Source organism: Stylophora pistillata, chromosome 1 (assembly GCF_964205215.1).
Source record: "Stylophora pistillata chromosome 1, jaStyPist1.2, whole genome shotgun sequence".
In the NCBI taxonomy this organism is placed as follows: domain Eukaryota; kingdom Metazoa; phylum Cnidaria; class Anthozoa; order Scleractinia; family Pocilloporidae; genus Stylophora; species Stylophora pistillata.
In genome coordinates, this window is record NC_142519.1 from 40639875 (window position 1) to 40667120 (window position 27246).

A 27246-nucleotide genomic window follows, 5' to 3' on the forward strand; every position below is an offset into this window, starting at 1 on the left:
GGCTCACTGTTCTCTCTCTTGGTACTGCAGTGTCCAGTCCACCAGCAAGGACTGTTTCGTTGCTTAATTTTCACCTGCAGCTCAAATTGATTATTCATTGAAAATTTTGTTTAGATTTGCTCCAAAATTTGCCTATTAACAGGTGGCTTTGTAGCTGATAGTTGGTAGTAGACTGCTCAACTTAAGTATCTTGGAGGCAGGGGTTCGAATACTTTCAAAGCCTGAATGTTTTCTGGTTTCTTTTCTGCAATTGCTTATAATAATTATATGAATTAGAGTCTACTTGTGAGGATTGTTTTTTTGCTTGAATTTCATCTGCAGGTCAAATTTGCTTCATTAAAATTATATCTTCTGTGATAACTGAACAACAGTTAATTAATCAGTCACATTTGCTGATAAGGATATGAAAACTTGAATTCATTTCCCTCGTGTGTTTTTGTTTTAGTTTAGTTTTGATTTGTTTTTTTATAGCAGATGACACAATGTAAGTTGATTAATTAAGAGTAGATGATTTGGCTGCACTTGTCTGTGATTTCTATGAAGTACAACCTTTGGAACCATTTGAAAAGGGTTCAAGCAAGTTTAACATCTTATGAAAGATCATTTCTCCATTAATTCCTTTCAAAATTTTGGAAATCCCTAACACCGTCATGAGCATCAAGCCTCAAATAACTCTTTCTGAATTGGTGATGATAGAGTATACATGTAGTCAGCTGTACAAATGATTTTCAGTTTTAGCTGCAGTTAAACAACAATTAAAAAAAACATGACGTGTATTTTAAACAACTAACTTAATGACTTGCATATATGCTTAGGCTGCAACTGAATTAATAAACAAAATTGGGTCCTTCACTAATTTCTTTCCAAGCTTACTAATGACAACATCATGTACCTGTGTTTATCTCGGACAGTTAAGTGTTCTGTTTATTATTGTCCTTGGTCAACCTGAGCAAAAAATGATCATGCTTCCTCTACAATTAATTTTTGTAAATTGAGCTTACTAAATACACCTTCCAAACACTCTGAGTAAAAACATGTATGACTTCAACATACTTAAATCTCCTCCGTTTTCTAAATATGAAAATTAAGGAATAAAAGGGGTAAGTTTCTAAAGAAACTGTGGTGCTGCGTCAGTTGGGGTAACATGGTAATTTGGTTTTATTAACTAAGTTGACATTGTAAATTGGCCACCACCGTAAAAGAGTTAAAAAGCTGACGTTTGGAGGGTTTATAATAGCCCTTTCTCAGAGCGAATGGGAGAATCGTGTGTTGTGCGTGTTTGTATGCAGAAAGTGGAGCTTAAACGCTAGGTGGGAACCGGGTGACGAGAAAAAGAAGAATGAATTAGTAGAAATGAACAGCGTTCGTTGACACTGCTTAGAATGATTAGGTAGATAAAGTGTCTGGCGACTGGTTTTGATGTGTCGTGGTTATTCCTTTCTACGTCGTGAAGGTGTTCTCGGAATCAAATAGTTTGATGACAGCAGTCAGAAGACGACAATGCTGTCTATTCTTTTTAAAGGAAGTAAAACTGAGTTGTATCTGTCTTTGCTTTTAAAAATATATCTTTTGAACGCTATTATTGTGTCTTGAGATCTCAAGAAAATAAAAAACACAATCAAGAGGTAAGAAATGGCCATTTTCAAAATCAACTCAGTAATCTTGCCGCAAACCAACAACTCGCAAAAACCACGTCGAGCGGTTCACAAGCAGCTGCTGCTCTGGCCATTTAAAAAAAAAAGAGATCATGTTTTGCACCAGTAAATACAGCATTTGTAGCATTTAATTGTCCAGGCAGATCATAATTGCCATCACAAAGCATGGTCAATGTTGTTATTTCATAATGATGTACTTCTTACTGGCTGAGATAAAATTTTATGGTTTTTCTTGTTTTAATTATAACAAAGCTGGAAGCCTCACTGCTTCGAATTCGACACTAACATTTTAATAATTGAGAGAAAAGATGAGCTTCAAGCTAAAAGTCTGAACTACTTTTTTGTTACATTCCAGCTTAATTTGTTCAAGTTGTTAAGCTTTAATTTAATTCTGTTCCAAATTTAATGAAATGAATTCAATTTCTCAAATGTAAAACATATTTTGATGAGTGCTGCCACAGCTAATGTATCAAAGTGTTTCTGTTCTGGTAAATTTAAGCTCCCTTAGATATATGCATTGTGTTTGTAAGGCCCTTTATTTATAAGCCCTCCTAAGACCCCTTACAAAGTTGCCTGTATATGCTCGTACTACTAATTAGACCAGCAGTCTTATACTGTTACACTGAGTATTAATGGTATTGTTTTCAGCAAAGCACTTGTGCATTTTGGGGTCAAAAGTCACTATAATGTGAATAAAACTAATCTACAGTACATGTATATTAGCATCAATGTTATCCAAGAAAAAAAAAAACACAGTCACTTATAAAACAACATTGAGGAATGAAGTAGGGGTCAAAATGGTGTGACATACATGCTGTACAGTTGTACACAGGCTTAGACAGACACCAAGCTTGCATTTAGCTCTGTTACCTCAACTTAGTTTCTCTGTCCACAATTTTAGATTGCTTTAGCATTTAAAACACCATATCTAATAGTGTTTTTTTCTCCTTTACTATTTACAATACATGTTAGTTTTGCTGGTTGACCTTCTGCTGGAAACTCTTATCACTGTTTCTCACTGTTACAATGCTCATGTGTTAGTGTCATGGCAACCACGTAATTATTATAGAACACGAAGTTGTTTTATGTAATTTGGACCTTATCAAAATACAATTTTAAGAGTAAAACTGATGATTTCCTCCTCCAGAGACTCGAAAAATATGGCGATTATATTGATTTGTCTACTTTAATGGCACAACTATAAGACCCCAGCCTGTTCTGTTTTCTTGCCGTATCTTAAATGTAAATAAATGTAGTTGCAGGGCAGGAAACTAATGGCCCGTCTGAACGTCCGAGACGGGTAACTTTTCCATTCGGACAAGGAAAAAGATGATCGAAGTTGTGCAATTGGACAAGTAAGGCCTAGCTGCTAGCTTATACGTCGCGCTACAGTCGAATTTAATTCAAGGTCCCACAAGCAATTAAATTTGACGATAGCGCGACGTCTAAAACGAATTAAGTTAGTCTGGTTAATTAAATTCGCCCTTGACGTTTTATCCGTCCTCAGTTGGTAAGACGGATAAAATAGCGATAAAGCGTCTTCAGTTTTAACGTCCCACTAGCGCCGCGTCGAATGAAATGCATACATTTTCTCAATGTATTTGAATTTATTTTGGTGAGCCCGCAGCGACCCGAGGCACTGCATTTGGGAAGAGAATTAAATTCGATCGTATTGATTTCGACGCATAAAACCACGCCACGGTTTACGTCGAAGGAACGACGAATTTAATGGAATTAAATTGGTCTCAATTAAATTCGAATGAAGCGACGTATAAACTAGGCCTAAGTTGTAGAGCTCTAACGTTGCCTGACTTTGGATAAATAATAAATCATTTTTTCCCGTATTTTACAACTCAGAGCCTAGGAAATAAATTTTCTTTTCTTTTTGTGCAAGCTGTGTATTTGATTTCTTCGCTCAGCGTCGCCATTGATTTCCACGTAACTGGGGCATGGTTGAAATAAAAAAGGATTTTTGAAATCCTAAATTGCTGTTGCCAATTTTTTGGGACAAGTAGTTTTGTGGTCCGGACAAGTAAAATACACACTACACTTGTCCAAAGGGACAAGTGAATTGAAAAGAAAGTGTTGGGGCAAATTTTTCTTCTTTTTTATTTTCATTTTCTCACTTACTTGTTATCGTGTATTCTTTTCTGTTCCCTCCGGTATTTCGTTAGTTACGCTCCTTTGTTATTCGCTGTATGTAAATTTCGTTATAGTTTTATTACCTCGCCCTTATTTATTGCCAGTTTTGTACCGAGCTATTAGTGTCACATCATTCCTCGAAGTAGGTTTCTTCTTCGGTGGCCCTGACCAACAACCCTATCTTTCTCAGCATTTGGTAAGCAGTTTTGTTTCCATCGTTTTTTATTTTTATTTCGTTATGCAGTCGCCTTAAAGTAGTTTTTTCTGTATTGTAACTTATTTTTTCGCTCCTTTGTAGGAATTTACTTTCTTCGCTGATAGTAAACACATTTGCTGACATTATGAACGTGTTGTGTGTAACTGACCTTTGCCCGTTCAGAAAGTTTCCTGCCCTGAGGTGTAATTTGTCTAGAATTTTGAATCTCTTCTCTGTAAATCTTTTTTATTTCATATTTTTTAATATATGTATTAAACACTGCCCGCCTCGACTAGCCTTTGCTGACTGCGGGCAGTGCATATTTCTCGTAATATTGTAATATGTCATTAAACTGTCATCAAAACTGTCACCTTACTGGATCAGGCATCTGCGGCAAAGTCAAACAATAAGCATTTTTCCTTATGATTCTCTAGAGTTAGGCAAGCAACTGTCGCGAGTTTTGAAAAGTTTAGAAGTCTTGAGCATTAATTTACCCTCTGTTAGATCTATGACGAGGGAATATCGCTGAAATAGTCGACATTTTAAAATTTGCTACCATTACTCTGTCAGATGTTTGTTTTTGAGAGCATTATTTTGTGATTAAGGTCCTTAAAACCCATGGATTAAAGTCAAATAAGAACTATCCATTGTTGATGACTTTGATTTAATCCAGCTCCCTAGTAGTTTTTAAATTTGCTTTTTTTTTTCTCTAATTGCCACATTGTTGGTCTTGGTCAGGCGGGCCAACTCGAGACGCTGAAAAAATGAGCCTTATCAGTAATCTTTTCTCCGCATCTCCTTAAAGTAAATTCTCACAGAAATTAGGCAAGACTAAGACATGAAAAGCTAAACGAAGAAAACATTATCAAAACCACCAAAGAGAAGTATGCTTTTTTTAGGATGTACATAAAAGTTATGAATTCACCTGCCAACGCAAAGACAATGCCTATTTTTTTCTCGTTTCAGACTGGCCGGATTCCTAGCAGCTTGTCCGTATTTGTTTAAAGCCATTCTAGGTCCAGTAGGAAGAATAACAGCTGATATGCTCATAAGATACAAGATTTGTAAAGTTGGTACAATAAGGAAAAAATTTCTACGGGGCAGGTAATACTTACATTTGTATATCTGTAAGTAGTTAGCAATCACTAAGGCCAGTAGCATAGACTATGATTCTGTTAAGGCTCGCATATGATCGTCTTTGTCGCAGGGATTAGTAAAATTATCACATGACCCGTCTGGCCCCGCTCGCGCAATCCCATAGAAAAGTGTACCAAAAGCTGACGTGTGCAGGGCTGGACGGGTTGACGTGAGCCGGTCGGGAAAAAGCCATCCGGCTCTGGTTCTCTTGTACGCCTTTATAACACAAAAAAACAAACGAATATTCTTCGCATTTGTTGCAAAAAAAAGAAGTGACAACAGTGAAAAAAAAAGAGAAAATAAGTAATGTTTTCGATGAATTGTGAGTTTCTTGTTCTGACTTGAGAAAATAAATGAAAAGTTTTTTTTATTGTAGAATCGTTTTTGTGGTATTTCGCGCGCGCCAATCTATGGCGTTCCATTTAAGTCAAAACAAACTTTTCAAATTTTTAAAACTTATAGTCTGAGCGTATGTGGAGAGATGTATGCGGGCCATGCGTAAACCTCACTTGATAGTGGATGAAATTTTGACTTCAAGATTCACTTGAAGATGAATCTTCTCCGATTCTGTCCATAGGTTTATTAGCTGGAATATTTATAGTGGCAACAGGCTATATTTGGCTAAGGAGAACAAGTGTTATATTCCTGGTGTTGGGTGTTGAATTTTTTGGTTTAAATGCTATTGGTTACGCTGTCGATCGTTTGGACATTGCCCCACCCTTTGCATCAGCTCCTGGATTTATAACCCAGTAAGTAGACATGTATAAGAGGGACCTCAAGGAACCAACCACGCATGCTTTGTTTTGAAACTGAATCTTCACTTTTCTGCCCTGTACATTCGACTGTTTACAGTGGTAGTCCATTCCGCAAGCTTAAAGGCTGTAGCTTTTTTTCTCATTTAGATACAAGAAGATGGAGGGTAGTGTTTTGGAACACTTATGTTAACGCCGTAATTTTCTACACACAGCCTTGTTTAGGAGAACGCCAGCCATGGGCATCACCTACTACGCAGGAAGATATAGACAAAGAGGAATAAGACTCCTAGGACTCAAACAGAATGATACAGTGCTACAGTAGAAACTACGTGGCAAGGTCCAATGGTTACATGTTCCAGTATCACGGTGGCAAGTTGGTTCTAGTCCTTGCTCTTTTGTTCCGTTTAATTAGTGCGAAGCAAAGAGCGAAGGAATACTTACCAACGTGTGGCTCATAGTGAGACGCAATAATTCTACTTCATCATCCGACCGAGGCTAGGCGTATGGCAGTTTGAAGGGCGTGATCAACAATTATGACTTTTTATACGATCAGTATCATCTTCGAAGTATGTCGACCTTAATTAAGAAAAAATATGAACATTTGGCTTCTATGAACAAACGTAAGATAAGTTTAAACTGCAGAATAAATCTATAATCATTCTACTACTTTGCAGTATTTCTTTACATAGCGGTCCACATGCTCTGATCTGGGAGAGAATAGGGGAAAGCGTACTGACACTGCTGTGAAGAACCGTATTATCTTTAGCTGGGCTACCGGAATCTTTCGTCTCCAGGCTGCAAATGACGTGAATATGATTGTTACCTCTCGAAAAAAAGGATAACAGGCGGACAGTGATGTCCAAGATCCGTTCAGATAGTTAATCCATCATGTATTATAACATAACCAAACTAAAGCGCGCGCTCTGATTGGTCGATTTAGCGTCCCCCATTTGCCCATGGGTGTACGCTGCTGACGTGAGCAAATGTTTCGTAGGAAACTGTTTCTTTAAATAATGGCTGGAGTCTCTTCTGCCGGAAATATGGAAATGTCTTCGAATTTTCGGGAAAATGAGACAGAAATGCCATCCTTTAAATTATTTGATTTCTCATTTCTTGAGCCACCTACAAAGAGATTTGCGAGTTTAAGTGAAAGCGAACTTGAATTGCTTGTAAGCGAGCGGCACTCCAAAAAGACAAAAGAAACCACAAACTGGTCTGTGTCCACATTTAAAGGTAAAAAGCAGCTATCAGAGATAACCTGACAAAATTTAAAATTTAAAATTTTAAATAGGCTTCGATAAAGCTAAAAATAAGAACAAATTAGTTCCTGAAGCCTTTACCGATGAGTAAAATGTTTGTAACCGTGGAACCCCATTTAATGCTGTACGTAAACAATCTTGACGAAACCTTTTAAATTGCCTTTGTTAAAGAGCGTTTACGATGATTAGAGGTTAAAATACTGAAATTGAAAATTTAAGGTCTTAAAAAAAGAGAATTTTGACAGACCGTTTCTTTTTCTGTTAATTTCAGCTTGGTGTACAGAAAAAAAAATTCAAACCCCGCTTGAAGAGATGAGTATCGGCCAGCTGGATCAAAACCTACGAAGGTTCTATGCAGAAGCCAGAACGAAAAAGGGCGAAGATTACAGCAAATCTACCTTACTGGGATTCCGAAACTCAATGGAAAGATATCTCAATGCCCCTCCTTTAAACAGAGGCCTAAAAATTTCCACTGATTCGAGATTTTCAAGATCAAACTTGATGTTAGATGCACAAATAAGAAGCCTTAAGCGAAGCGGCAAAGAAAATGTCACACACAAACCTGCTATCGAAGAGGAAGACCTCCAGAAGTTGAAATCCAGCAAAGTCTTTTCCTTCTCTCAACCACTTTCCTTCCTGAGGAACGTTTGGTTTCATGTTGTCCTTTTTTTTTGCCGAAGGGGCCGTGAAGGTCAAAGAAGCTTGACAACGAAGAGCTTCAGGTTCGAAATTGATGCGGCTGGACGAAGGTACGCAACAATGAGCCATGATGAAATGTCAAAGAATCATCCTGGAGGATTGAACGATGTAGAGAGCACAGAAAAAGAAGCAAGAATGTATGAAACACAAGATCAAAGAGACGGCTACAAAGCGCTGAAACTATACCTGCAGAAAGTCAATCCAAATTGCACTGCCTTTTTCCAGTATCCGAAGAAAAACTGTGCAGCCGAAGATGCAGTTTGGTACGAAGCACGACCGCTTGGAATACACAGCCTCGCTAAAATGATGAAAAATATCAGCGAAGAAGCGAATTTATCCAAAGTTTACACAAATCATTGTGTAAGAGCTACTACCATCACTCTCTGGTCCAACGCTGGGATTTCTAACCGCCACATCATGGCCATTTCTGGACACCGCAGTGAACAGTCTCTGGTGAGCTACAACTCTCGTTCATCGACATCACAACTGCACAACTCCAGTCAAGTCTTGTCGAGAGCCTTTTCTTTCTCCACTAACAACCACAGCCAGTCATCAGAAGTTTCTAAGCAATCCATGTCGTTCCAGACCAAACAAGTGGCAACGAAATCGCTTTTCGGCGACTGCAGTATTCAAAACTTGCAAATTGTTTTCAACAATTCTTCCTCCGAAATTGAGTCAATTTTTAAATGACATTTGAGGACGGTTTTTTACTTTCGTCAGAAACTTCGCTCGTGATTGAGCAATTGCAACGATTAGCTCTAGATACAAAGCTCAGAAAGAGCTTTTTTTCATGAATTTCAGTAAACATGATCACATTTGTCTTCGATTGACTTGACGAGCAAACCCGTGCAATGCCTAGTTTTCGCGCTCTTGTTTTGTTTGGTCATGTAAGACTACACGAACATTTTTGGTTCAATAAAAGGGAAATTCTATGGCTACAATGTATCGATGTTATGTTATAAAACAAATGGTGAACACCACAGCGTACACTATTGAGTTATGGATGCACTTGGGAGGTTTGCTAAGCACTCAAGAAGCTAGAGTCGCTCTCGGCTATCGCCTCGAGCGACTCTTACGCTTCTTTCGTGCTTAGCAACCTCCCGCGTGCATCCATAACTCAATAGTGTACGCTGTGGTGTTTACCATTTGTTAAATTTTGCTTGAACACGATTGGTTTAAAAGTGAGCGAATATGCACCAGCTAAGAAAGGAACTTATCAAACGTATTTGCTTCATTGGGTTTTATTCTTAATGTTACATTATTTAGTCTCTGTTACGTAGAACCTGTCTCCTTCATCGGTGATAAAACTGTTAATAAATAGTATTTCGCAAGAGAAAATACCCTTCATGTTACAATACGCTACGGCTAGTTGAAACTCTGTTAATAACAATACTTATCAGCAGGCCGACCAGATCTTTGTTTTGTACGTGGGAGGGAAAGGGAGGGCGAAAGGGCAGATAGAAAATAGAAGATGCAGAGAACCCATTGATGACGTAACGATTCTGTCTCAACGATTCGGTTCCGTTTTATTTATTAATTTTTTTCATGTAATTCTCATTGTGCCTGATAACGATAACCGTACCAAAGTAGCAGAGTTGTGTCCTATGCATTTTCCACATGTCAGAATTAATTGCACAGATCCTATCTCTCCCCCCTCCCCCCGAACACACAAAGAGTCTGCTTAAAGAACTATTTTTAAACAGTGCATGTTCTTGTAACAGGCATCAGGACCAGGGACTTTTCAGCTGCCCCTTTCCTCCGCGGACAATCGTGGAAAATGCACGGGACTGACTTAAGAACCGAATTACGAAGTAAACCAATATCTTGCTTTCTCGGGGTTGACAGCAACATCTCGGTAATACCAATATAACAACTATTATTATCACGAAAACTCTCGTACAGTTTTCTATCCTTAATCAAGAGTCAGGTTTTCTGCTTTGCATAGTCTGTCCTGAGAACGTGACAGTCAACTATTGGGGTCAACGTACAGTTCTTATTACGGTATATTCAACAGTATCGCTTGAGCATGGAGCACAAGAACGGAAACAAGGTATCAAGATTGCGTTAAGTCGAACGCAAAGCCAACCAAACAGTTTTAAATATTCCTATTTTCTTAAAAATGGGGTTCCGCTTTTAGCTATCCACAGAGAAAAAAGTTCCTTGTCAGTGATATTTTTACAGTGTCTAGCAATAAGATATATATATATCTTATTAGACGTTTTGTTGTGTATTATTGCTGAGTATTTTTACTAGTTGTGCCGTATTTAGTAAAAATACTCAGCGATACTACACAACCAAACGTCTAATGAGTTATTTATTATCCAACCCGCCAAACTGTTACTTCAGGTGGCGGGACTGAATTGACGCGTTGTCGTGTTCCTGTTTCTATTTTCTTCAATAAATGAAAAAGTTTCCTGGTCGTCTAGCTCTTTTTTCTTCGTTCGATTCAACTAATAAACTTAAATCTATATTTGCCATCCCATTCCGACTCTTCGTCGTCAGAAATATGATTCAAATTGTCCGCCATCTTTTTTCCCGTAACTTTAATCCAATTCTTCGCTTGCGCGATGCGAGGAAACCTGTTTTACCGGCTTTCTGGAGTACAAATACCGCGTGATATTTGTACTCGTCTTTGGCGTTATTTGTCCTCTACGAATTGTAGTTGGATAACAAAAACGGATAACTGAGATACAAGCATGAGAGCAATAGTTAAATTAATTCAACATAATAATACGTTCTTGGGCGGGATGTTTTCAAAACGTACGCTCATCAAAAGCATAACATTGACTCGTATAACGAATACTGTGCGCAAACTGAAGCACACGTTTAGCATTACGTAATTATTTCTGTATTACTTCGCTGTCGCCATTATCCGAAGTCATTTCTTCGTCAATAGAATCCTGAGGATTGCCTTCAATCGGGAGGGTCTCGTGAAGATATTTGAGCAGGCCTCCATCAGCAAAGTCATCCACTGTGTGTCCCTGGCCGGTCATTACTCATCTAGCGGTCAGTAATCCTTCCACACCCACAGGACCCCGGGCATGGATACGACCCGTGCGGATACCTACTTTAGCACCTAAATAAAATAATGGTGTTTATTCAGTATCCTGTACCTTTAAAGGACTCGATGAATTCCCATCCCCGCTACCTATAGCAAGTTCCGCGACACACTATGCTCCTATGCAGGGCAAGAAAACCCACGATAATCAACAGGTAGAAAAACGGGCAAAGTGCATCCCCGACCAAAGCACTGGAGCTATACCGGGGTTTCAAGGTTCTAATGGACTCACGGGTGTACCTGGAAGGTAGGAGTCCCGATGCGTTCATAATTTCCCCTCCCTTTGCATGGCTAGAAATTTCGGACATGGGAAGATTGGAGCGTGACTTGACCTGCCAATCACAGAAGTTAAATGCGTGTACGCCATCGGCTGGGAAGCAACACGCAATTAAGCGTGACTTCTGAACAACATGGCGTCAACTCCGTCAAGTCGGACGCGTGGGAAGAGATCCATCGGCTTTTTCGCGGATTTAAATAACGTTACTGTTGCTGATATTTGTAGAGAATTGAAGGCAAGGAGACGTACGGTGGATGGCGGGCGTTTTTTCGAGGTGGAAAGGGTAATTTCAAGCCGCCAAGGACAGCAAGTAAGTTTGTGATTCAGGTAAGCGAAACTCGTAAGGAAATCCCCGAAATGCAGGCCAAAAAATTTATCAATTTCGTTTTAAAGGGGATTATGCTATCAGTAAATTGATTCTCAATAATTATATTTTTTCTAAGACTTCTGCAAACATTAAGTTGGCTCAGAGAAATGGTCTGAAAAGGTAACTTTCGCTAATTATCAGTTTAGATATTCTCCTACAAAGAATGTTTTAATTCGTAGGTAGTGTGTCAGGAGAATTTGAATAAATCCTACGCTTCAATTGTGTTAAGCCGCAAACTACGCGTAATTTTGCGAGTATTTAATAGGAAACTGAAATATTCTTATTTTTTACTCTTAAGGGGAGAGAATATCTGGTGTAATGGAAGAATTTTAGTTCATTTGAGGCTTCATGGGAGCCTCCAGAGCATTTGAACCAGCTTTGTCTGAAGTAAACATTTTTGCAGTGTTTACCGTTCGTCGTGTTCCAGAATATGGCCTTGGAATTGGTTCTTGCTTATACTTTAGTGCATAATGGGTCATTTCGATTCTGTTAATTTGTATGTATTTTAATCATGAATAGATACTACAAGCATCCCAAGCCAGACAGGAATGTCATATTAAATGAAGTTTCCAGGCTTAGAGTGGCCATTGCTGCTTCTTTGAAAGCATCTAAACAAGTGACTATGGAGTTCAGAGAAGATGTATTTCAACATTTTTTTGGAAAGAAGGGAGTGATAAATGGACAGTGGAAACTTTTAGCACAAGAAGAATTTTCTCCATCATTTTTCCTGCTAATTGGCATTGTTTACTTGACCTTCATGGGCAGGGAACAAAAGTTTTGTTCCCAATGAAGATAAGACATTTTATTTCATGGTCAACCAAAAACTGTCATATAAGAGAAGGTATGATCACTGAATCAACAAGGGCTTTTCAAGAAAAGATAACCGTGGACTTTATTAAAGTTGCTGCCTAAAGTAATGTGCAATATAAATTTAGCAGCAAATACATTCAGAAACTTGAAATTGTACATTCGAAAAAATAAATCATTTTCAAGACTTGAAATGTTATTCTCAGGCAATGTAACCTACAGCAATGATACTATATTGCTTTTCTTAATATTAACTTCAGTATACAAAAGATCTGTTCAGTTATTCCTTATCTGTTTTTGGTTCTTTTAAACTTTAGTAGTAGCACCAGCTTTCCTTTTTGTGCTTGCATGCTTTCTCTTATTGCTGGTTGAATTCCTGCCAGAATTTTGTGAATTGACAGTTGAGGTCATCCCATTACTGTGATTGCTGTTGAGAGAGGTGCTTTCAGTTGCTTGCACATTTTGGGCACTGACACATTGTCTCTTTTTATTACACATCAATTCTTTTTTTCCAGTACTCCAGAAATCCTCATTTTGTTTGTTGTATTTTCTTTTTCTCCTCTCTCTGTGGCTCAACTGTGCAAGGCGGTGCTCTGCTCTGATGACATCTGCTGGGCTATCCCAGTTTCTTGATTTGTGAAGGGCAACTGCTCTTGCCACATCATTATTTTTTTCGACGCCTGTGTAAAGGGAAACCAGTTAAGTTAGTTTATTGGTATTATTTCACTGGCCATACATGTAGTTTGTTCTAAATTAAAATAGCCAGTGACACTGACAGTACCTTGGCCACTGAAGTGTTTTACACTACCAAATCTGTCGATGACATCTTGCAAGTGATATGCAGCAGCGTGCATATAAGGCGTCACATTCCTGTTTGCATACCCCTTACGGGAATTTGCAAGCGACAGAAAAAGTTTGATCCATTCTCTTATCTGCAGAATAAGGTTATACTTTTCTTTGGAATGAAGCATTTAGCAAAAATCTGTTTGGAAACATTAGCCAAACATAATAATTGTATCATATTGGACCTACCCTACCTTTGCTCCACATTTTTCTCATTGCTCTGGCAACAATGATGCTACTGTGTGGAAATAAATGTCTGCAAAGTCCTTTGAGGAAAGTGGATAAAATTTTAGAACTTGGATGTGCTGAGGATTAATTGTTTTACAAACATTAAAAATGTCCAATACAACGTGTATATTAAGATCATAAACCAACAATAACTGTGGAATATTAGGTCGCGAGGTGCATTTAGACCAATTGCACACAAGCAGAAATATTTGATGGATTATATGTAGGGCTCAGAAAAATACCTTCCATATTTTAATAACTGTCTGGGCAGTATTACGGTGGATGGAATCCTTTGAGCTCTCCAATTTTGCAGGAAGATTTTTGAGTAATTTTTTTCTTTCATCAGAGACGTCCAATCCATTTTACCCATCCTCTTTTCCCTTAAGCTCCCAGTTAGACGAATGGTCGTAACTCGCAAGCGTTCTTTCATTCATTTGGAATCTCTTTTAATTCTCAGAACAGTTCCAGGTATAATGTCGTTAAGCAAGTCGATGTGGTTTTTCTCGGAGTCCTTTAAACTTGCCCACTACAACGGTATAGTGTTTCGGATAGCCATCCTGTACACAACTTGATCACCAGCAATTGCTTGTTTTACAACATAGTCCAGATGTTTGTAGTTAAGGTGTTGTGAAGAAACTGTTCCATTTATAAGCACATTCACCCCCCCTTTTGATAAAGTTTTGTCAGGCATTTCACTGTATAATAATGCAGGTGATGCTGAAATCTTGTTGCCCAGAAAACAATTAATATCTTGGGATCCGGAAATCGGGCTCTCCTGATGCTGAAATTTGCATATTCAAAATAACTCGCTATGTCGAATTAATTTGATGGCCTGCTCCCAGTTGGCTTGTTAGCTCAATTGGTAGAGCGCTGCACTAGTATCGCAGAGGTCAGTGGTTCGAATCCCGTGCAGGCCTGAAATTTTTTTCAGGTCTGATTTTCACTATTGCTCAAATAGTGCTTTACTGCGAAGGGTCGTGCTCATATACATAACTCGTTGTGTTGCTGGGTGACCTTTAAGTTTCGCGCCGCGTTTTCGCGCCATCAGGAGAGTCCGGCTTCAGATCCCCCAGGTTTTAAATTTCCGGGCAATACGATAAAAAGAGACTGGAAGAAAGAAAGCCGGGTTACCGTAAAGAAAGCCAGGTTACCCGGGGAGATTGAAAACAACATGTTTGATCAAAGAAATAGCAAAGAAGTGTGCTACTTTTATGGTGGATTTCGCCGCACGGTTCCGTAGGAATATCATCATTCCTCGACCAGAAAATATCACAATTTCAGAGAAACAAGACCTAAAAACGCAATGGATATGAAGACCTGAGAAATATGATTTACTGTGTCTTGAAGTGTGGCTTCGACGCTTTTAAAATCGCAGTGAACAAAGTTGTTACACTCAAAGATTTCCAGCGAAAGGACATCTGCGGAGAGCTCGTGATGTTGTTTTTGCACCGCCGCCATACTGTTACTACATAGCATCATCTGTACTGTTAATCTTGAAAAAACGCAACGATTATGACGTGGAAGCCGACAATGTTCTAAGAATATTTTGGGTCTCGGGTCGTACTAAATAACTGTCAGTGAACATTTGAGACTTTGCGATGGAGTAAGGAGGTAACTGGGATTTTAAATCTACTTTCTCAGTTAAGTCTCTAAGTCGTGAGGAGTTGCGTGACTCGCTTTTGCTCATTCTGGCCCATTCAACTGTGCGTACGTGTCCGAGATTTCTAGCCATGGTAAAACGACCTTTTCAGGTCAACAACATTCAAATCTTCAGAATCACTTTTGGAAAACTGCCCAAATCCAAAGAATCGTCATGGCATTATATGTTTTCCGTGGCTAGATACTCCACTTGTTCGTCATCCTCGCCGCTCGAATGCAAACGCGCAAATACGCAGTATGAGCCATTTCACATAAGAGCGCGGAAATTCGTGACAGCATCCCTATCCCTCTTCCCACCCGCCTTTGAAAAATCCTACCTATGCGTATCTAATTAGATTAGCCCGTCCACTCCCAAAATATCATTAGCAATTCTCCTCACAGGCAGCCATACAAATAGTATGAAACTAGTTCCGAGAATTTGGTATTGGATCAATAAATAATTCCCTAAGGGGAAATTTTGGGGTCCGTTTTCCGAAAGTCCCATTAACTGCACAGGCCCAAAGCTATATTTTACAATCAAAATTTAGAGAATAGATTCGCAGGTTCTGGCACTCTAACCAGTACATTTTGTTCCTTTAGCTGATAGTTTTATTGCACAATTTACAAATCTTCTGAAACCCCACACTGAACAACAACATATTCCTCCTATAGGAAACAGTAGCCGCAAAAACAGAAAAGCTTTACCGGCCCGTTAATTTCACTGTACCTTCGAGAAACGGGCCCCGAGTCAATGATGGAAGTTAAAGGTTTACAAGCCTCTAAATTCCAAATGATTACATAAAAAGAATACGAAAGGTGCCACGCTACACGAGGAACACTGGGAATGGAGGATGACATCATCATTACAATGTCAAAATAAGAAATCCAATCCCATAACTGCCGTAGTTTAGCGCCTGCAACCTGTTTCCCGGACCTCTGATATCTATGAGCAAAAGTATCCCTTTTTACTAATTAAGGATCGTCGCAGGTTACATTTTTTTTTGCTTCAAGCCTCCCGAAAATTCGACAAGATTTTTAATTACCTTTGGCATAATATTTTAACCCTTCACAATCCATAACTAGAATCCTTGTCACTGGAACCGAAGCAAATTTCTCCTCCCATCGGGTCATTAATCAATTTTGCGCTTCACGAACTGAGTCTTTTATTTTACTTAATTAACAGCAATTGTGTTCCTGTAATAGCTAAGCACACTGTTTCATACTTACCCAGGCCAAAGGGATACCCATCGGAAAATTTAGTGCTTGTGTTATGGAAGACACACGCACTATCCACAGCTTTTAGAAAGTGATCAGCAGTCCCCTCTAAAAATAAAATATTTTGATAAGGGGCTTTTAGTAATCGGCACAACGCAAACCATAAATGCATCATGCGCGGCCTACAAATTTGTGAACTGAGCAATATGTAGTATAACATAGAAACTTGGAAAATATAAGTAAGTTGCCTATATTTTTCTGCGTTGCGCAGCTTACGTAGGTTCTCTTTAAGGATTTTACAAACAAACAAACAAAGAAACAAATAAACAGACATACGAAACATCACAGTGTAGAGATGATGGCAAACAGAAATGACCTCCAAAAATGGACCTTAGAATCATTGAAAGAAATTCCCCATACTGGAAACAAACGGACGTTGAATTGTTATAATGAAAACTTTAGCAAACGCTTAGTCAACATATGCGGCAAATTAAAATGGCGCGTGGCGTTAACATTGAAAGGCTAATGTGTCTTACATGTAGCTAGCGGTGGATATTCACCTCGCTGCATAGCCACCCTCACTCGGTGAATAGCTCTTAAATATCACGAGAATTACCAAAAACACTGATATAATCTTCATCACACTGTCATAGCTCCACGAAATCATTGCGATAACAACAGAGCTGAAAAGAAACCTGATTAGGAGAGATTAAGTAAGATATTCTTACCATTATCAGTGATAATTACAGCGTGAGAGCTTCCACATTGATGGATGCGATCAATGGCTTCCTCTGTAGTCCTGACTACTTCCACTGTACACTCTAACTCGCTGTATTCTTTCTCCGTAGTCTTAGCCAGATCCGGAGCCAGCGGTAAAGTCTTGACCAACTTGAGTCCGGCGTGAACTATCACCTTAAAAGAAAATCAATTAAACAAACAAATAAAATTAATACGAGAAATAAGAACAAAATTAGGAAACGGAGTCAGTTGGTGAGTTGGTGGTCCTAATAAGAAGGACGCACATTTTGTCCAGCATGAGTAATCAGCGAACTTACGTAGGTTAGCGACGGACAAAAAAAGCGTACTAATTGAAAAAAATAATAAAAAAAAAATGATAACAACAATAAAACAGCTTCGCTCTTCAATTTCGCTCAAAGCTGTGTTTTCATAGTTTTGTCAAATCTCGTGATTTTGACGCTTAAAACGTATAGAGCGATGAAAAAAAAAACAAAAACAAAATAAATTCAGGAAGTTTATATATTTTGAACTGCGGTATTAGATACGTATGATGCACGATCCTCGCAGTAGATAGCGCTATTTATGCAATAGCGAAAATCAGACCTGAAAAAAAAAAAAAAAAAAAAATCAGGCGTGTACGGGACTCGAACCACTGACCTCAGCGATACTAGTGCAGCGCTCTACCAATTGAGCTAACAAGCCAACTGGGAGCAGGCCGTTAAGTTGATTCGTAATAAACCCGTGAAAGTGATATATGAAGTTTATATATTTTGAACTGCGGTATTAGATACGTATCTACTGCGAGGATCCTCGCAGTTGATAGCGCTATTGCATAAATTTATTGCATAAATAGCGCTATCTACTGCGAGGGTCGTGCATCATACGTATCTAATACCGCAGTTCAAAATATATAAACTTCATATATCACTTTCACGGGTTTATTACGAATCAACTTAACGGCCTGCTCCCAGTTGGCTTGTTAGCTCAATTGGTAGAGCGCTGCACTAGTATCGCTGAGGTCAGTGGTTCGAGTCCCGTACAGGCCTGATTTTTTTCAGGTCTATTTTCGCTATTGCATAAATAGCGCTATCTACTGCGAGGATCGTGCATCATACGAAAATAAATTCAATTGCGCAAAATAACGCAAAAATTTATAATCGTTGAAAAGTTACGCTCTAAAATTTCTTAGAAGCGAATTTCTCTCGCGCATTCATTTTTCATCACCCAAAGCATAGAGAGCAATATGGAAAAAGCGCATTTTGATGTTATAGTGTAAAGGTTAACGACTTACTCCTTTCTCCCTGAGAGCTTTTAGCATGTGTTCCAGAAATGGTGACCGTACAAGATCCCTGTGGACTAAAAGGGTCTCCATACCATTGCAAGCTGCAGGGTAGTCACATTTGGAATCCATTACTACAAAGGAAGAATAGAGTATGCTGCAACCAAAATACAGACGATCGATGCCAAAAAATCAAGTTTAACAGATGTACCGTACGAGCATGATCACCCACAACGAAATGTTTGTCTCGGCAATCATTAAGCCAGAACGGAAAGCCATTGAAGAACGGTTTGGTTTAAAGATATTACCCGCGTTTAAACATCTAGTTGAATAGGGGAAGTTATCAAATGGTTTTTGGGAAAAAAAGCCAAAATTTTCGTATTTCACGATCCTTGAAGTAAGTAAAACCATGTGGTAAAGTTGATCCCCACACAAGCACCACAAGTAGTATCAAGGAGGTTATCGCTGAAAATTGCAGAATGCGGGTTCTTGTCGCGTTAATCGCACCCGAATCAAGGATAATTGGTTGGAAGAATGCTGCAAGTTTTCTGGACCAATCACAGAGCGAAGTTAAGCGCAACGAATGCAACCGCGGGTTATTACTACTTCCCATTAAAAATCGAGCAAAATCGGCAATGAAACGCTTTTTCACCAAGCATGAGGTACAATAATGAGTTATCTAATGCTCACCAACCTTTGTGGCCATTTCAAGATCTGCATCTTTGTCGACATACACGTGGCAAGTTCCCTAAGCATGCCAAGAACAGGAATTTGTTTGCTCTGTCTGAATGCGCTCAATCATCTCACTGGAGCCTCCAAGGATGATTACATCCACGTATTTATCCAACTGATTAAGATGATTTACCTCTTCTCGAGTACTTACCTAACAGTAAGAATAACATTTACACAGTCAGTATATAAAGACTACAGGACTGACACGGGTGTGATCGGCTCACAGAGTTCGATCACAGATCTGTGGCACGGCTTCTATGAGAAATGATCGCCGGTGAGAAGGGAGAGAAGGTTTGGGAAGGGTAGACGCCAAACCTTCCCAATTCAACGCTCTTCGTACCATCGCGCTTCATTTATTAGAGAAATTTCCACTTGAGTGTGAAAACAAATTCGGAATTGTCTTCATCTTGGTTTAATTTACTGCGCCTTGTCATTGGTCCAAAAAACTCGAACCACTTCCTCGACCAATCAGATCCAAAACTACAACCAGAAGGGAGATGGTCACTCAGCCGTTTGCTTTTTTTATTTGAGCCGTCATTGGCTCCTTGTGATTACTTGAGTTTTGTTTTTACGACACCCAATCGAAAAGCGGTCTGAGAGAACTTCTGGAACAGGGTACCCACTTTGCTTATTTATGTTTTGGAAAGCAAAAGAGTTGCGAAGTTCATCCCTGAGTAATTATTGAGTGCATCAAAGACATACTGAAACCTAATTAGTCCACATTCAGTGTGCGAAGTGAATTGCAAGGCAGTAAAACTCTGAACCAAAGTCAATGGCTGCGAGGAAGTCAGTAAATGGTAGTCACTAGAAAGTTTAAATTGAGAGCAGAAAATTGGTGTATGAAAAGTTTAAAAGGGCTCGTTTAATGTCTTAATCTTTTAGAAAAAGTTACTGCTGCCGGTTTACTAGCTCGAAATTATTTGACTCTACAAATGACAGTAAAAATTGTACACATTTACTGACGTCTGCTGAGGCGAAAAAAACAACAAGGATGATGGATTAGTGTCAGCTAATCAGCCTAAGCACCGTCACAAAACTTACCGAACTAACAGCTTGGTGGGGGGGGGGGGGGGGAGGGGGAAACGTACATGGACAAAGCCTCTGCAACAAGACTGTGAAGACATCTATTGCTGTGATAAGCTTCTTTACCACCATTCAGAAGCAAACCGTTGCATGTGCTGATGGCTAAAGAGGCGACCTTGGAGAAAAAAATTCCAGCTTATGAAAAGACAAATACATGAACAAACAAAACTAGAGGAAAAAAATCCCTTTCGTTTTCCATGGGTAAGGCTCGAAATCCCTGGGTTTTATAAAAGCAGGATTTTTATGCTTTCAGTTTACTTTGGATCAAGAAGCAAGTTAACAGGAACACACAGAAAAAGAAAAAACAAAACAAAACAAAACGAACGAACGAACGAACAAATACTTTTCATGTCTAAATACCAGGTAAGTCAACTTCTAAATCTTACAATACTCTATAAGGAAAAAGATGAGAAACATTTAAACCTACTACAGCTGTACCTGCACTAGAGCAGCTGGGCAAGATCCAAAAATCACAAGAAGCACTCCAATTGGAACAGTTTCTTGTTTCAGCTCTAAACCATATGCGATTTTGGTTCGTTTTAGCACACGACCCAAGATGTTGTGCGAGGAATCCGCAATCTGTCTCAGTCCCTGAGCAAGGTTTTCAAGTTTGGACGAACGGTGTCAAAAGTAATCTCCCCATCATAAGGGAACTTAAGCGTCTCTCAAACCGAGCGTAGTCCAGATCTTTAAAGTTAGCATCTACAATTTGATCCGTGCGTTCGATAAGAAGGTTGGCTAATTTGTAAATGATTCTGGCCGGCTAGACAAAACACGTAAAAGAAAAACAAAGGTGCATCATTTAAACTGTAGTACTGCGCGTGACGTTTGAATGTTGAAATGATAGATGAGGCGCAAGAAGACTCAGCTTCAAGCCGTGCGTCAAACCTAGGCCGAGGCAAAAAAAGAGAGATGTTGGGAAAAAACCGAACACTACCCCTCAACCAAAGGGAATTTTGGGTCATTTTGGTCAAACATATTGTCGACAACTTTTCCGTTAATTTTTTTTGCCTATAGGTCTGGGTAATTTGAAATGGTCCAAAGAGGCCTGCTGAACAGACGTTATTTGCTTGGCGTTTTTCAGTGGAACGGAGGTAAGCGCGAGACAAGCGCGGAGTGCCAGTCGCGTGCAAGGGGAGAAACGGGCTACTTCACGCTCGCCTCGCGTTTGCCTCCGTTCGTCTGAACAACAGAAAAGGATTACGCCTGCTCTGCAGGCTAGACCTGAACATGGAATTAAATTAATAGCAAACAACTGTTCGGCCTCAAGCATTTTTAATAGTCTACAACCGTACCTGGTCAGCGGTCAGTGCTTGCTCTTCCCCTTTTGCGAGCTATGAAAAAAAGTGAATTAATAAAAGAAACCGAAAAACACAATTACGCAGAAAAAAAGAAAAACAGTATAACAGCAAACAATTCTATAAAACTAGTATATCCCGAGAAGAAGGTGCAAATTTACAGTCACAGGATTAACCAGGACCACTCGGTATATCATCACGCGTGAGTTACCACAAATTTTCAGAAGGGAGGGGGATGGGAAGAAGTTACTGAAAGGTTTAACCAGACACTATCACTTAAAACACTTGGTATCTAGTTCACGATGCACACTGAATGAAAACGCTGATATGGCATTTTTACAAAACTGCCCCCAATCTGGCATCTAAAATTAGTAGTTTAACAGAACCCTAAGTGGACATCACGAGCTCCTCTTTAATTGTTTGACTTCAGAATCCTGTCCCTCCAGTGTTTCTGAATATTTAAGTTCAGGTCGAGATCAACTCTGTATCAGATAGCCATTAGAGTTTGAGAATTCTAAACATAAAAGTATCGCAATTAAGTTCCGATCTAATATAAAGCGCTCTCTGATTGGCGTGCTGCCTTAAGTTTCCAACCAATCACTATAAGGTAAACTACAACGTGACGATGACATGGACTAAGGTACATTCTGACGTACCTGCCGCAGCCTGATTCTCTACAGATGGCCCTGGTTCCTCGACCATAGTGAAGAATGCTCCAACCTTTCGGCTATCCAGGACTTGACAAATGACGTAATCACTACCAGTACCATTGGCTACAACTACACTCGTAGCGCTCTTTAGTGCCCAGGCTGCAGCCTGAACAGTCATGAAGAAGGTAAAAATAAAATGGTTAAGTTACGAGAGTTGAACTTAAATTCATCGTTATTTTGTGAGCCTTGTTCTCTGAGAGCAAATCGCGAAACTATTTCGATCTCTCTTTCCCAAAGATTCAAACGCAAACTTGCTTTTGTAAAGGAACCATAACACGATTTATGACTCGTACTAAATGTAGCATAAAACCCCGTTCACACAGTGCTGTGACTTTCTGTCATCGTTCTGCCTTGCGTCCACACTAATCCGAAAAAATTCTCCACTGAAAACAAATATTTTCAAACTACAGATAATTTTCAAAACGGCACTATAGGCCATACGGTAACTAAAATGTACTCAGAGAATAATTGAAAAAACGTAGCTGTGTACGGATAGTCCAAAATTGAAAGGATTTGGCTGCCTGTAAATTTCGGCACCTGTCTGCCTGCCTTGAAGTTTACCTCAGGATTTAGTATCTTTCTCGTTTGTACCTTTTTGTGATTTTATTCAATCAAAAAGACTGGTCTTTCACCATGTTTTTGAATGACAACTCGTTGCTTGCGAATGGGAATTTCAATGTTGCGTTCCAATAAAATTTAGCTGACATCCCCTTAAGAGTATCCGGTGCTCTAACAATCCTCGCTCATGGACGGTCAGTTTTCTAAAGTTCCCCCTTCATACTCTTTGCAAACATGTTTTGAACTATTGGAAGTACAAACCTTCACGTTAGACTCCATGCCTCCCCCGCCAACACGTGACTTTTCTCCAAATTCAATATTACTGACGTTCGCTGGCCTGAATGTGTCTAGAAGGCGAGACTCAGGTAAGTCGGGAGGGCCGCTACATGTACATGCCCTGTACATCTGATAATATCAACAGCAAATCTGACTTCAGTTCCACTGTTAGCAAGGAAGATAAACTATCATTGTCCTTTACACTTATCACCTGATGAAAACAACGAGAATCGAATCTTCTTTAAGAACAGTGGAATAACAGTCACGTTATTATGAAATTCACATTTACGTTAAAGCTTAATAGTTCATTCATTCATTCGGTCATTCACAGTAACATCAGGAAGTCACAGAGGAAAGTTAACTACAACCCCAAAGCAATTCCGTATTACTTTCAGCACACAATTGAAAATTGCTCTAAAATTTTATCTACAGCCAAGATTCCTGGCTGATCCTCGGTGTAAAAACCTGTGAATCTCACGAGTGACGTAAAACATAGACAACAAAACGTTATAAACAATAGGGTACAGCAAAACAATACCTCATGAAACAAAGAAACCCTCCTTAGGTTTTTACACCGAGGATGACCCAGATTCCTACATGCTTAGAACACCTGCACATTTGTATCTGTCATGTTGAGGATACAATGATTGCTCTAAATTTTATCAGTGGCTATTTGCTGGATCAAAAAAGTGCACGATTTGTTTTTGTCAGTAAAAAGTTTTCCACGCGTTTTTTTCATTCCAAATTGCATCCTATGTCGTTTGATTACCGATAAATAGATGTTGAGAATTTGACAATGTGGCGTCACATCAAGCTTAAAACTCTCTGACTGATAAGTTATGTCTGCTCTTATGATCTGACGAACAATGAATGCTGGTTAACCCTGCAGGTGACAAGCATCTAATTCTTCTTACAATATGACTGCTGAATCAAACATTACAGTACTGAGAATAAAGCAAATGATCACCAACTGCAGAAGCTACTGATCGTTCAACAAACTCTCCTAGTCAGTACCGTACTAGTGAACAGTGTGGAGAATTTGCTTACTGATATTGTAAGGACAAGATATCTGTTAATCTCTTCTACAAGTCCATTGACTAAGATTATAAACAAGACTTTCACGTACTAGGCTGCTTTCTGTAACAAAATTTCAAAGTTTTTTCACAAGAAGAACAGCTCGAAAAGAGTGTATTTTGCATGACTGTTTACAATGAGCATGCAACAAGGCTTTGGAATCAGCATAAACATAGACATATTCACAGGAACAGCAAACAATCCTATGAGTAAGAGTAATTCAGACCAAGACAGAGTCACCAAGGAAACTAAAGATAAATTGTGATAAATTGTCCTTAGAATTGGTGGACCCTAATGAACTCCGAGAAGTGATCAACATGTAACTTCCCCCAATAAATATTCAATAATATCCAGCTAACAGGTAAAGAGAATACTCAAAACTTATCAAGTAGAATTTGTGATTGTGATCTAACACCAAATTCTTGTAACTAATTTACAAGGAAATGTGTAGCAGCTAGAGGGGAGAATTAGCAATCAGATCTTAGGATTAAGGGTTAAAAGCTAAAATTGCCAGGCTGACACAATGCAGCTATGTACTAATGCCAAAAAATGCATGGCAAGCTAAAATACTAGGTCAATCTCCAATATGCCAGAGCATAATATAAACATTTCACTCGCTGATCCACAAATTAAAGGTAATGTTCTCAAAGTTTGACAATAAAATAAACATGTACATGCTGTACTTCAATTGGGCCTCTCAAGTTTAAGGAAACTGCTAAAATTAATACATATTTTTTAGGGTTCTTGGAATTGATAATAACCAGGAAACAGATGGTAAAGTTTCAACATTAAATTTTTGTCTTCACTAACTACAACTTCTTGTGCCAACTAACCTCTCTAAATGGTGCTATTAGTAACTGAATTAGGGATTTGTGATTGAAGATGTTACTTACCGCTGCCCGGGCCATCTTATCAAGTTGTGACAAAAGTGCATGATTGTAAGAGAAGGAGACAGTGACAGTGTTAGAAAAGTCAATTGTCTAGCTTTTAACAACATTCTCACTGAGCTAAATTCTACATAAAACCTTGTCTTAAGTTGAACTGTTTAACAAAATTTTATTTAGGTTGTCTATGATGATGAGTTTCATGTTTTTTGGCTAATCTGTTCATACAATTGGACAATTTCTTTGGTTCCTTTGGCATGGCAATTCCACAATAATGTACATATAGCTTACTCATCAGCTTTCTGACAATCCTGTCCAATCATTTTCAGTTCCACTTCATTATGTGGCTACCAACAAGTCCTCCAGTACATGGAGAATCTTAGAAGAATAAGTTACATGTATGCAACTGGGATCAAGTGGATGGGTGGTGCACACTGCCTCTTTTTGCAATTTGAGCATAATGAAGACCAAACCAGACTGAGTAATTATGAAGAATAACTTATACATGAGGTATCAAGTGGAACAATAGGTGCATGCATACTGTCCCGTGCACTAAAAACAAAACAGAGATGTACAGCCTAAGAAAACTTGAATGAAACTACAGCAATGGATGAGTGTATCTAGAAATTTTTTACACTGTCTTTCCCCCTCACCCAACCCCTCCAGAGACAGTGACATTTTACTACTAGGCCAGGGGAAAGGACATAGCCTTTCATCCTATGCTCCCTATATCCCAATTGCTATAATATCCAACAGAAATTATCACTGAAACCTCTTTTATCTGTTCTCTTCAGAAATCAATGATTTTCTGCTTTAAAAAACATATCATGATATATGCCCATGGGAGGAAATCACTGCTTAATGGTCTCAAATGATTTCTACCAATTTAACTTCAGTGTTGTGTAGTTCCAAATGATATCAACACTCATACAGCAGAAGAGACCCCACTAGCCTGCAAACACTCTGGCCCTGACGTGTTATCAGCACTGTGGCCCAGCATTTCTTCAACCATGGGCAAGTTTAAGGCCTTGAGCAAGGCAAGCCATCTACTTGACAAATCGACAGTAGTTTAGTGTGTTCTGTACACTTATCAACAATGATATTTGTCATCACAGAAGTCAAAATGTTGTGGATGCACATGAGGGCTGTCAACAAATTTTGATCACTGTGAAAATGAATTGTTGTAGATAAGAGTACAGACCACACTTAACTACTATCAATTCATTTGTTTTAACCATAATATCAATGTCAAATAAATTGATTCTATAAGTCCGTGACTCGATCACTGCGTGAGAGGCACTGTATGTACTCTTATGGAGAGTGGCAAATTGGCCAATGCCATTGGGACACTTAGAGAGTGACAAATTGGGACACTAACAATAATTGCCAGATCCCTTGAAGACCTCATTAGCTCACATTGCTCATTAAGACCTCATTATTGTCCCACTAGCAAAGTCATGCAGAAGCACCTGTAAATTGATGGTCTGCTTGCGGGCTAAGTTCTTGCCATTCTGAAAATTTCAGTTTTGTTTCAAATGGTTTTCCTTAGAAGTTGTGCATTTTGAGAGCACCATTCCCCCTCTGAGTTTGCCAGGAAATGACCCTCCCTGGGGTGGATGTGAAAAGGTTCTAGAACTGCTTATTTTAATGCCATCCACCTAATATAGCTAACTAAACTATTCTGACTTGAAAAGCATTTAGTTAATTAAGTGATATTGAAAGAGCTTTGAAAAACAGAAGAAAAAACATTTCATGAATGTTCCATTAAAATGATAAACAAGTCAGGAAATTTCTTAAGCAGAAAGATAACTGTTAACACCATGAACTGGAATTAGTGATTATAACAAAAGGGCAAACACAGCAAATTGTGTAAAATGAAAGATGTAAATATTAATGGCAGTTAAACATTTAAGTGCACCTGTCAAATAGTGAAAACATTCAAGGGCAAATATGATTGAAAAAATTCTAGAATAGGATATGTAGTTCATGAAATGCTTTAGCTTACATCTCTATTTGGTGAGAAAGTTATTAAATTACTTTCAATTGATGAGCACAATTCATACCAATAAATGACACCTTTGAAGACCAATTTTAATTTCAATTATGTTAATCTGCTACAAGCAAGAGAAAGAGAGTGGAAAGCCAAGCTGAGTAAAGGTGACAGAATTTGCTCAATACGTAGATAGTACTTAGATTATGGCTTATTCAAATGCTGCAAGGAGGAGTTAATCAAAAATTGCTAAAAAGACCCTACCACAAATTTTTAATTTAGATAAAAAATATTACTGATACAGCTGCCTTGAGTTTCTAATAGTGGATGTACAATATATCTAATTAG

The 27246-nt window shown here is 38.8% G+C and overlaps 2 protein-coding genes and 1 long non-coding RNA gene across 5 annotated transcripts; 2 read left to right on the forward strand and 1 right to left on the reverse strand.

The window, feature by feature from the left end:
* Positions 1 to 6916: 6916 nt before the first annotated feature.
* LOC148742521 (uncharacterized) lies at positions 6917 to 8784 on the forward strand. The gene is made up of 2 exons (XM_088757038.1): positions 6917 to 7118; positions 7416 to 8784. The coding sequence occupies exons 1-2, from the start codon at positions 6926 to 6928 to the stop codon at positions 8531 to 8533; spliced, it is 1311 nt and encodes a 436-aa protein (XP_088613164.1). The 5' UTR covers positions 6917 to 6925; the 3' UTR covers positions 8534 to 8784.
* Positions 8785 to 10943: 2159 nt separating this feature from the next.
* On the forward strand, positions 10944 to 12546 carry LOC148742522 (uncharacterized). Its single transcript, XR_016000115.1, has 2 exons — positions 10944 to 11505; positions 12065 to 12546. It is a non-coding gene; the product is annotated as an uncharacterized LOC148742522 (long non-coding RNA).
* Positions 12547 to 12631: 85 nt separating this feature from the next.
* Positions 12632 to 16282, reverse strand: LOC148742523 (uncharacterized). 3 transcript variants are annotated; one of them, XM_088757115.1, is made up of 3 exons: positions 13666 to 15325; positions 13390 to 13461; positions 12632 to 13032 (listed from the first exon to the last, which is right to left on the reverse strand). In XM_088757115.1, exons 1-3 carry the CDS (start codon positions 13670 to 13672, stop codon positions 12659 to 12661), a joined length of 453 nt encoding a protein of 150 aa, XP_088613241.1. In that variant the 5' UTR covers positions 13673 to 15325; the 3' UTR covers positions 12632 to 12658. The 3 variants fall into 3 exon arrangements, 1 of the variants encoding a protein (XP_088613241.1); XR_016000056.1 differs by having other exon boundaries at positions 12890 to 13284; positions 13666 to 16282; XR_016000055.1 differs by having other exon boundaries at positions 12890 to 13284; positions 13390 to 16282.
* Between the last annotated feature and the right edge of the window lie 10964 nt (positions 16283 to 27246).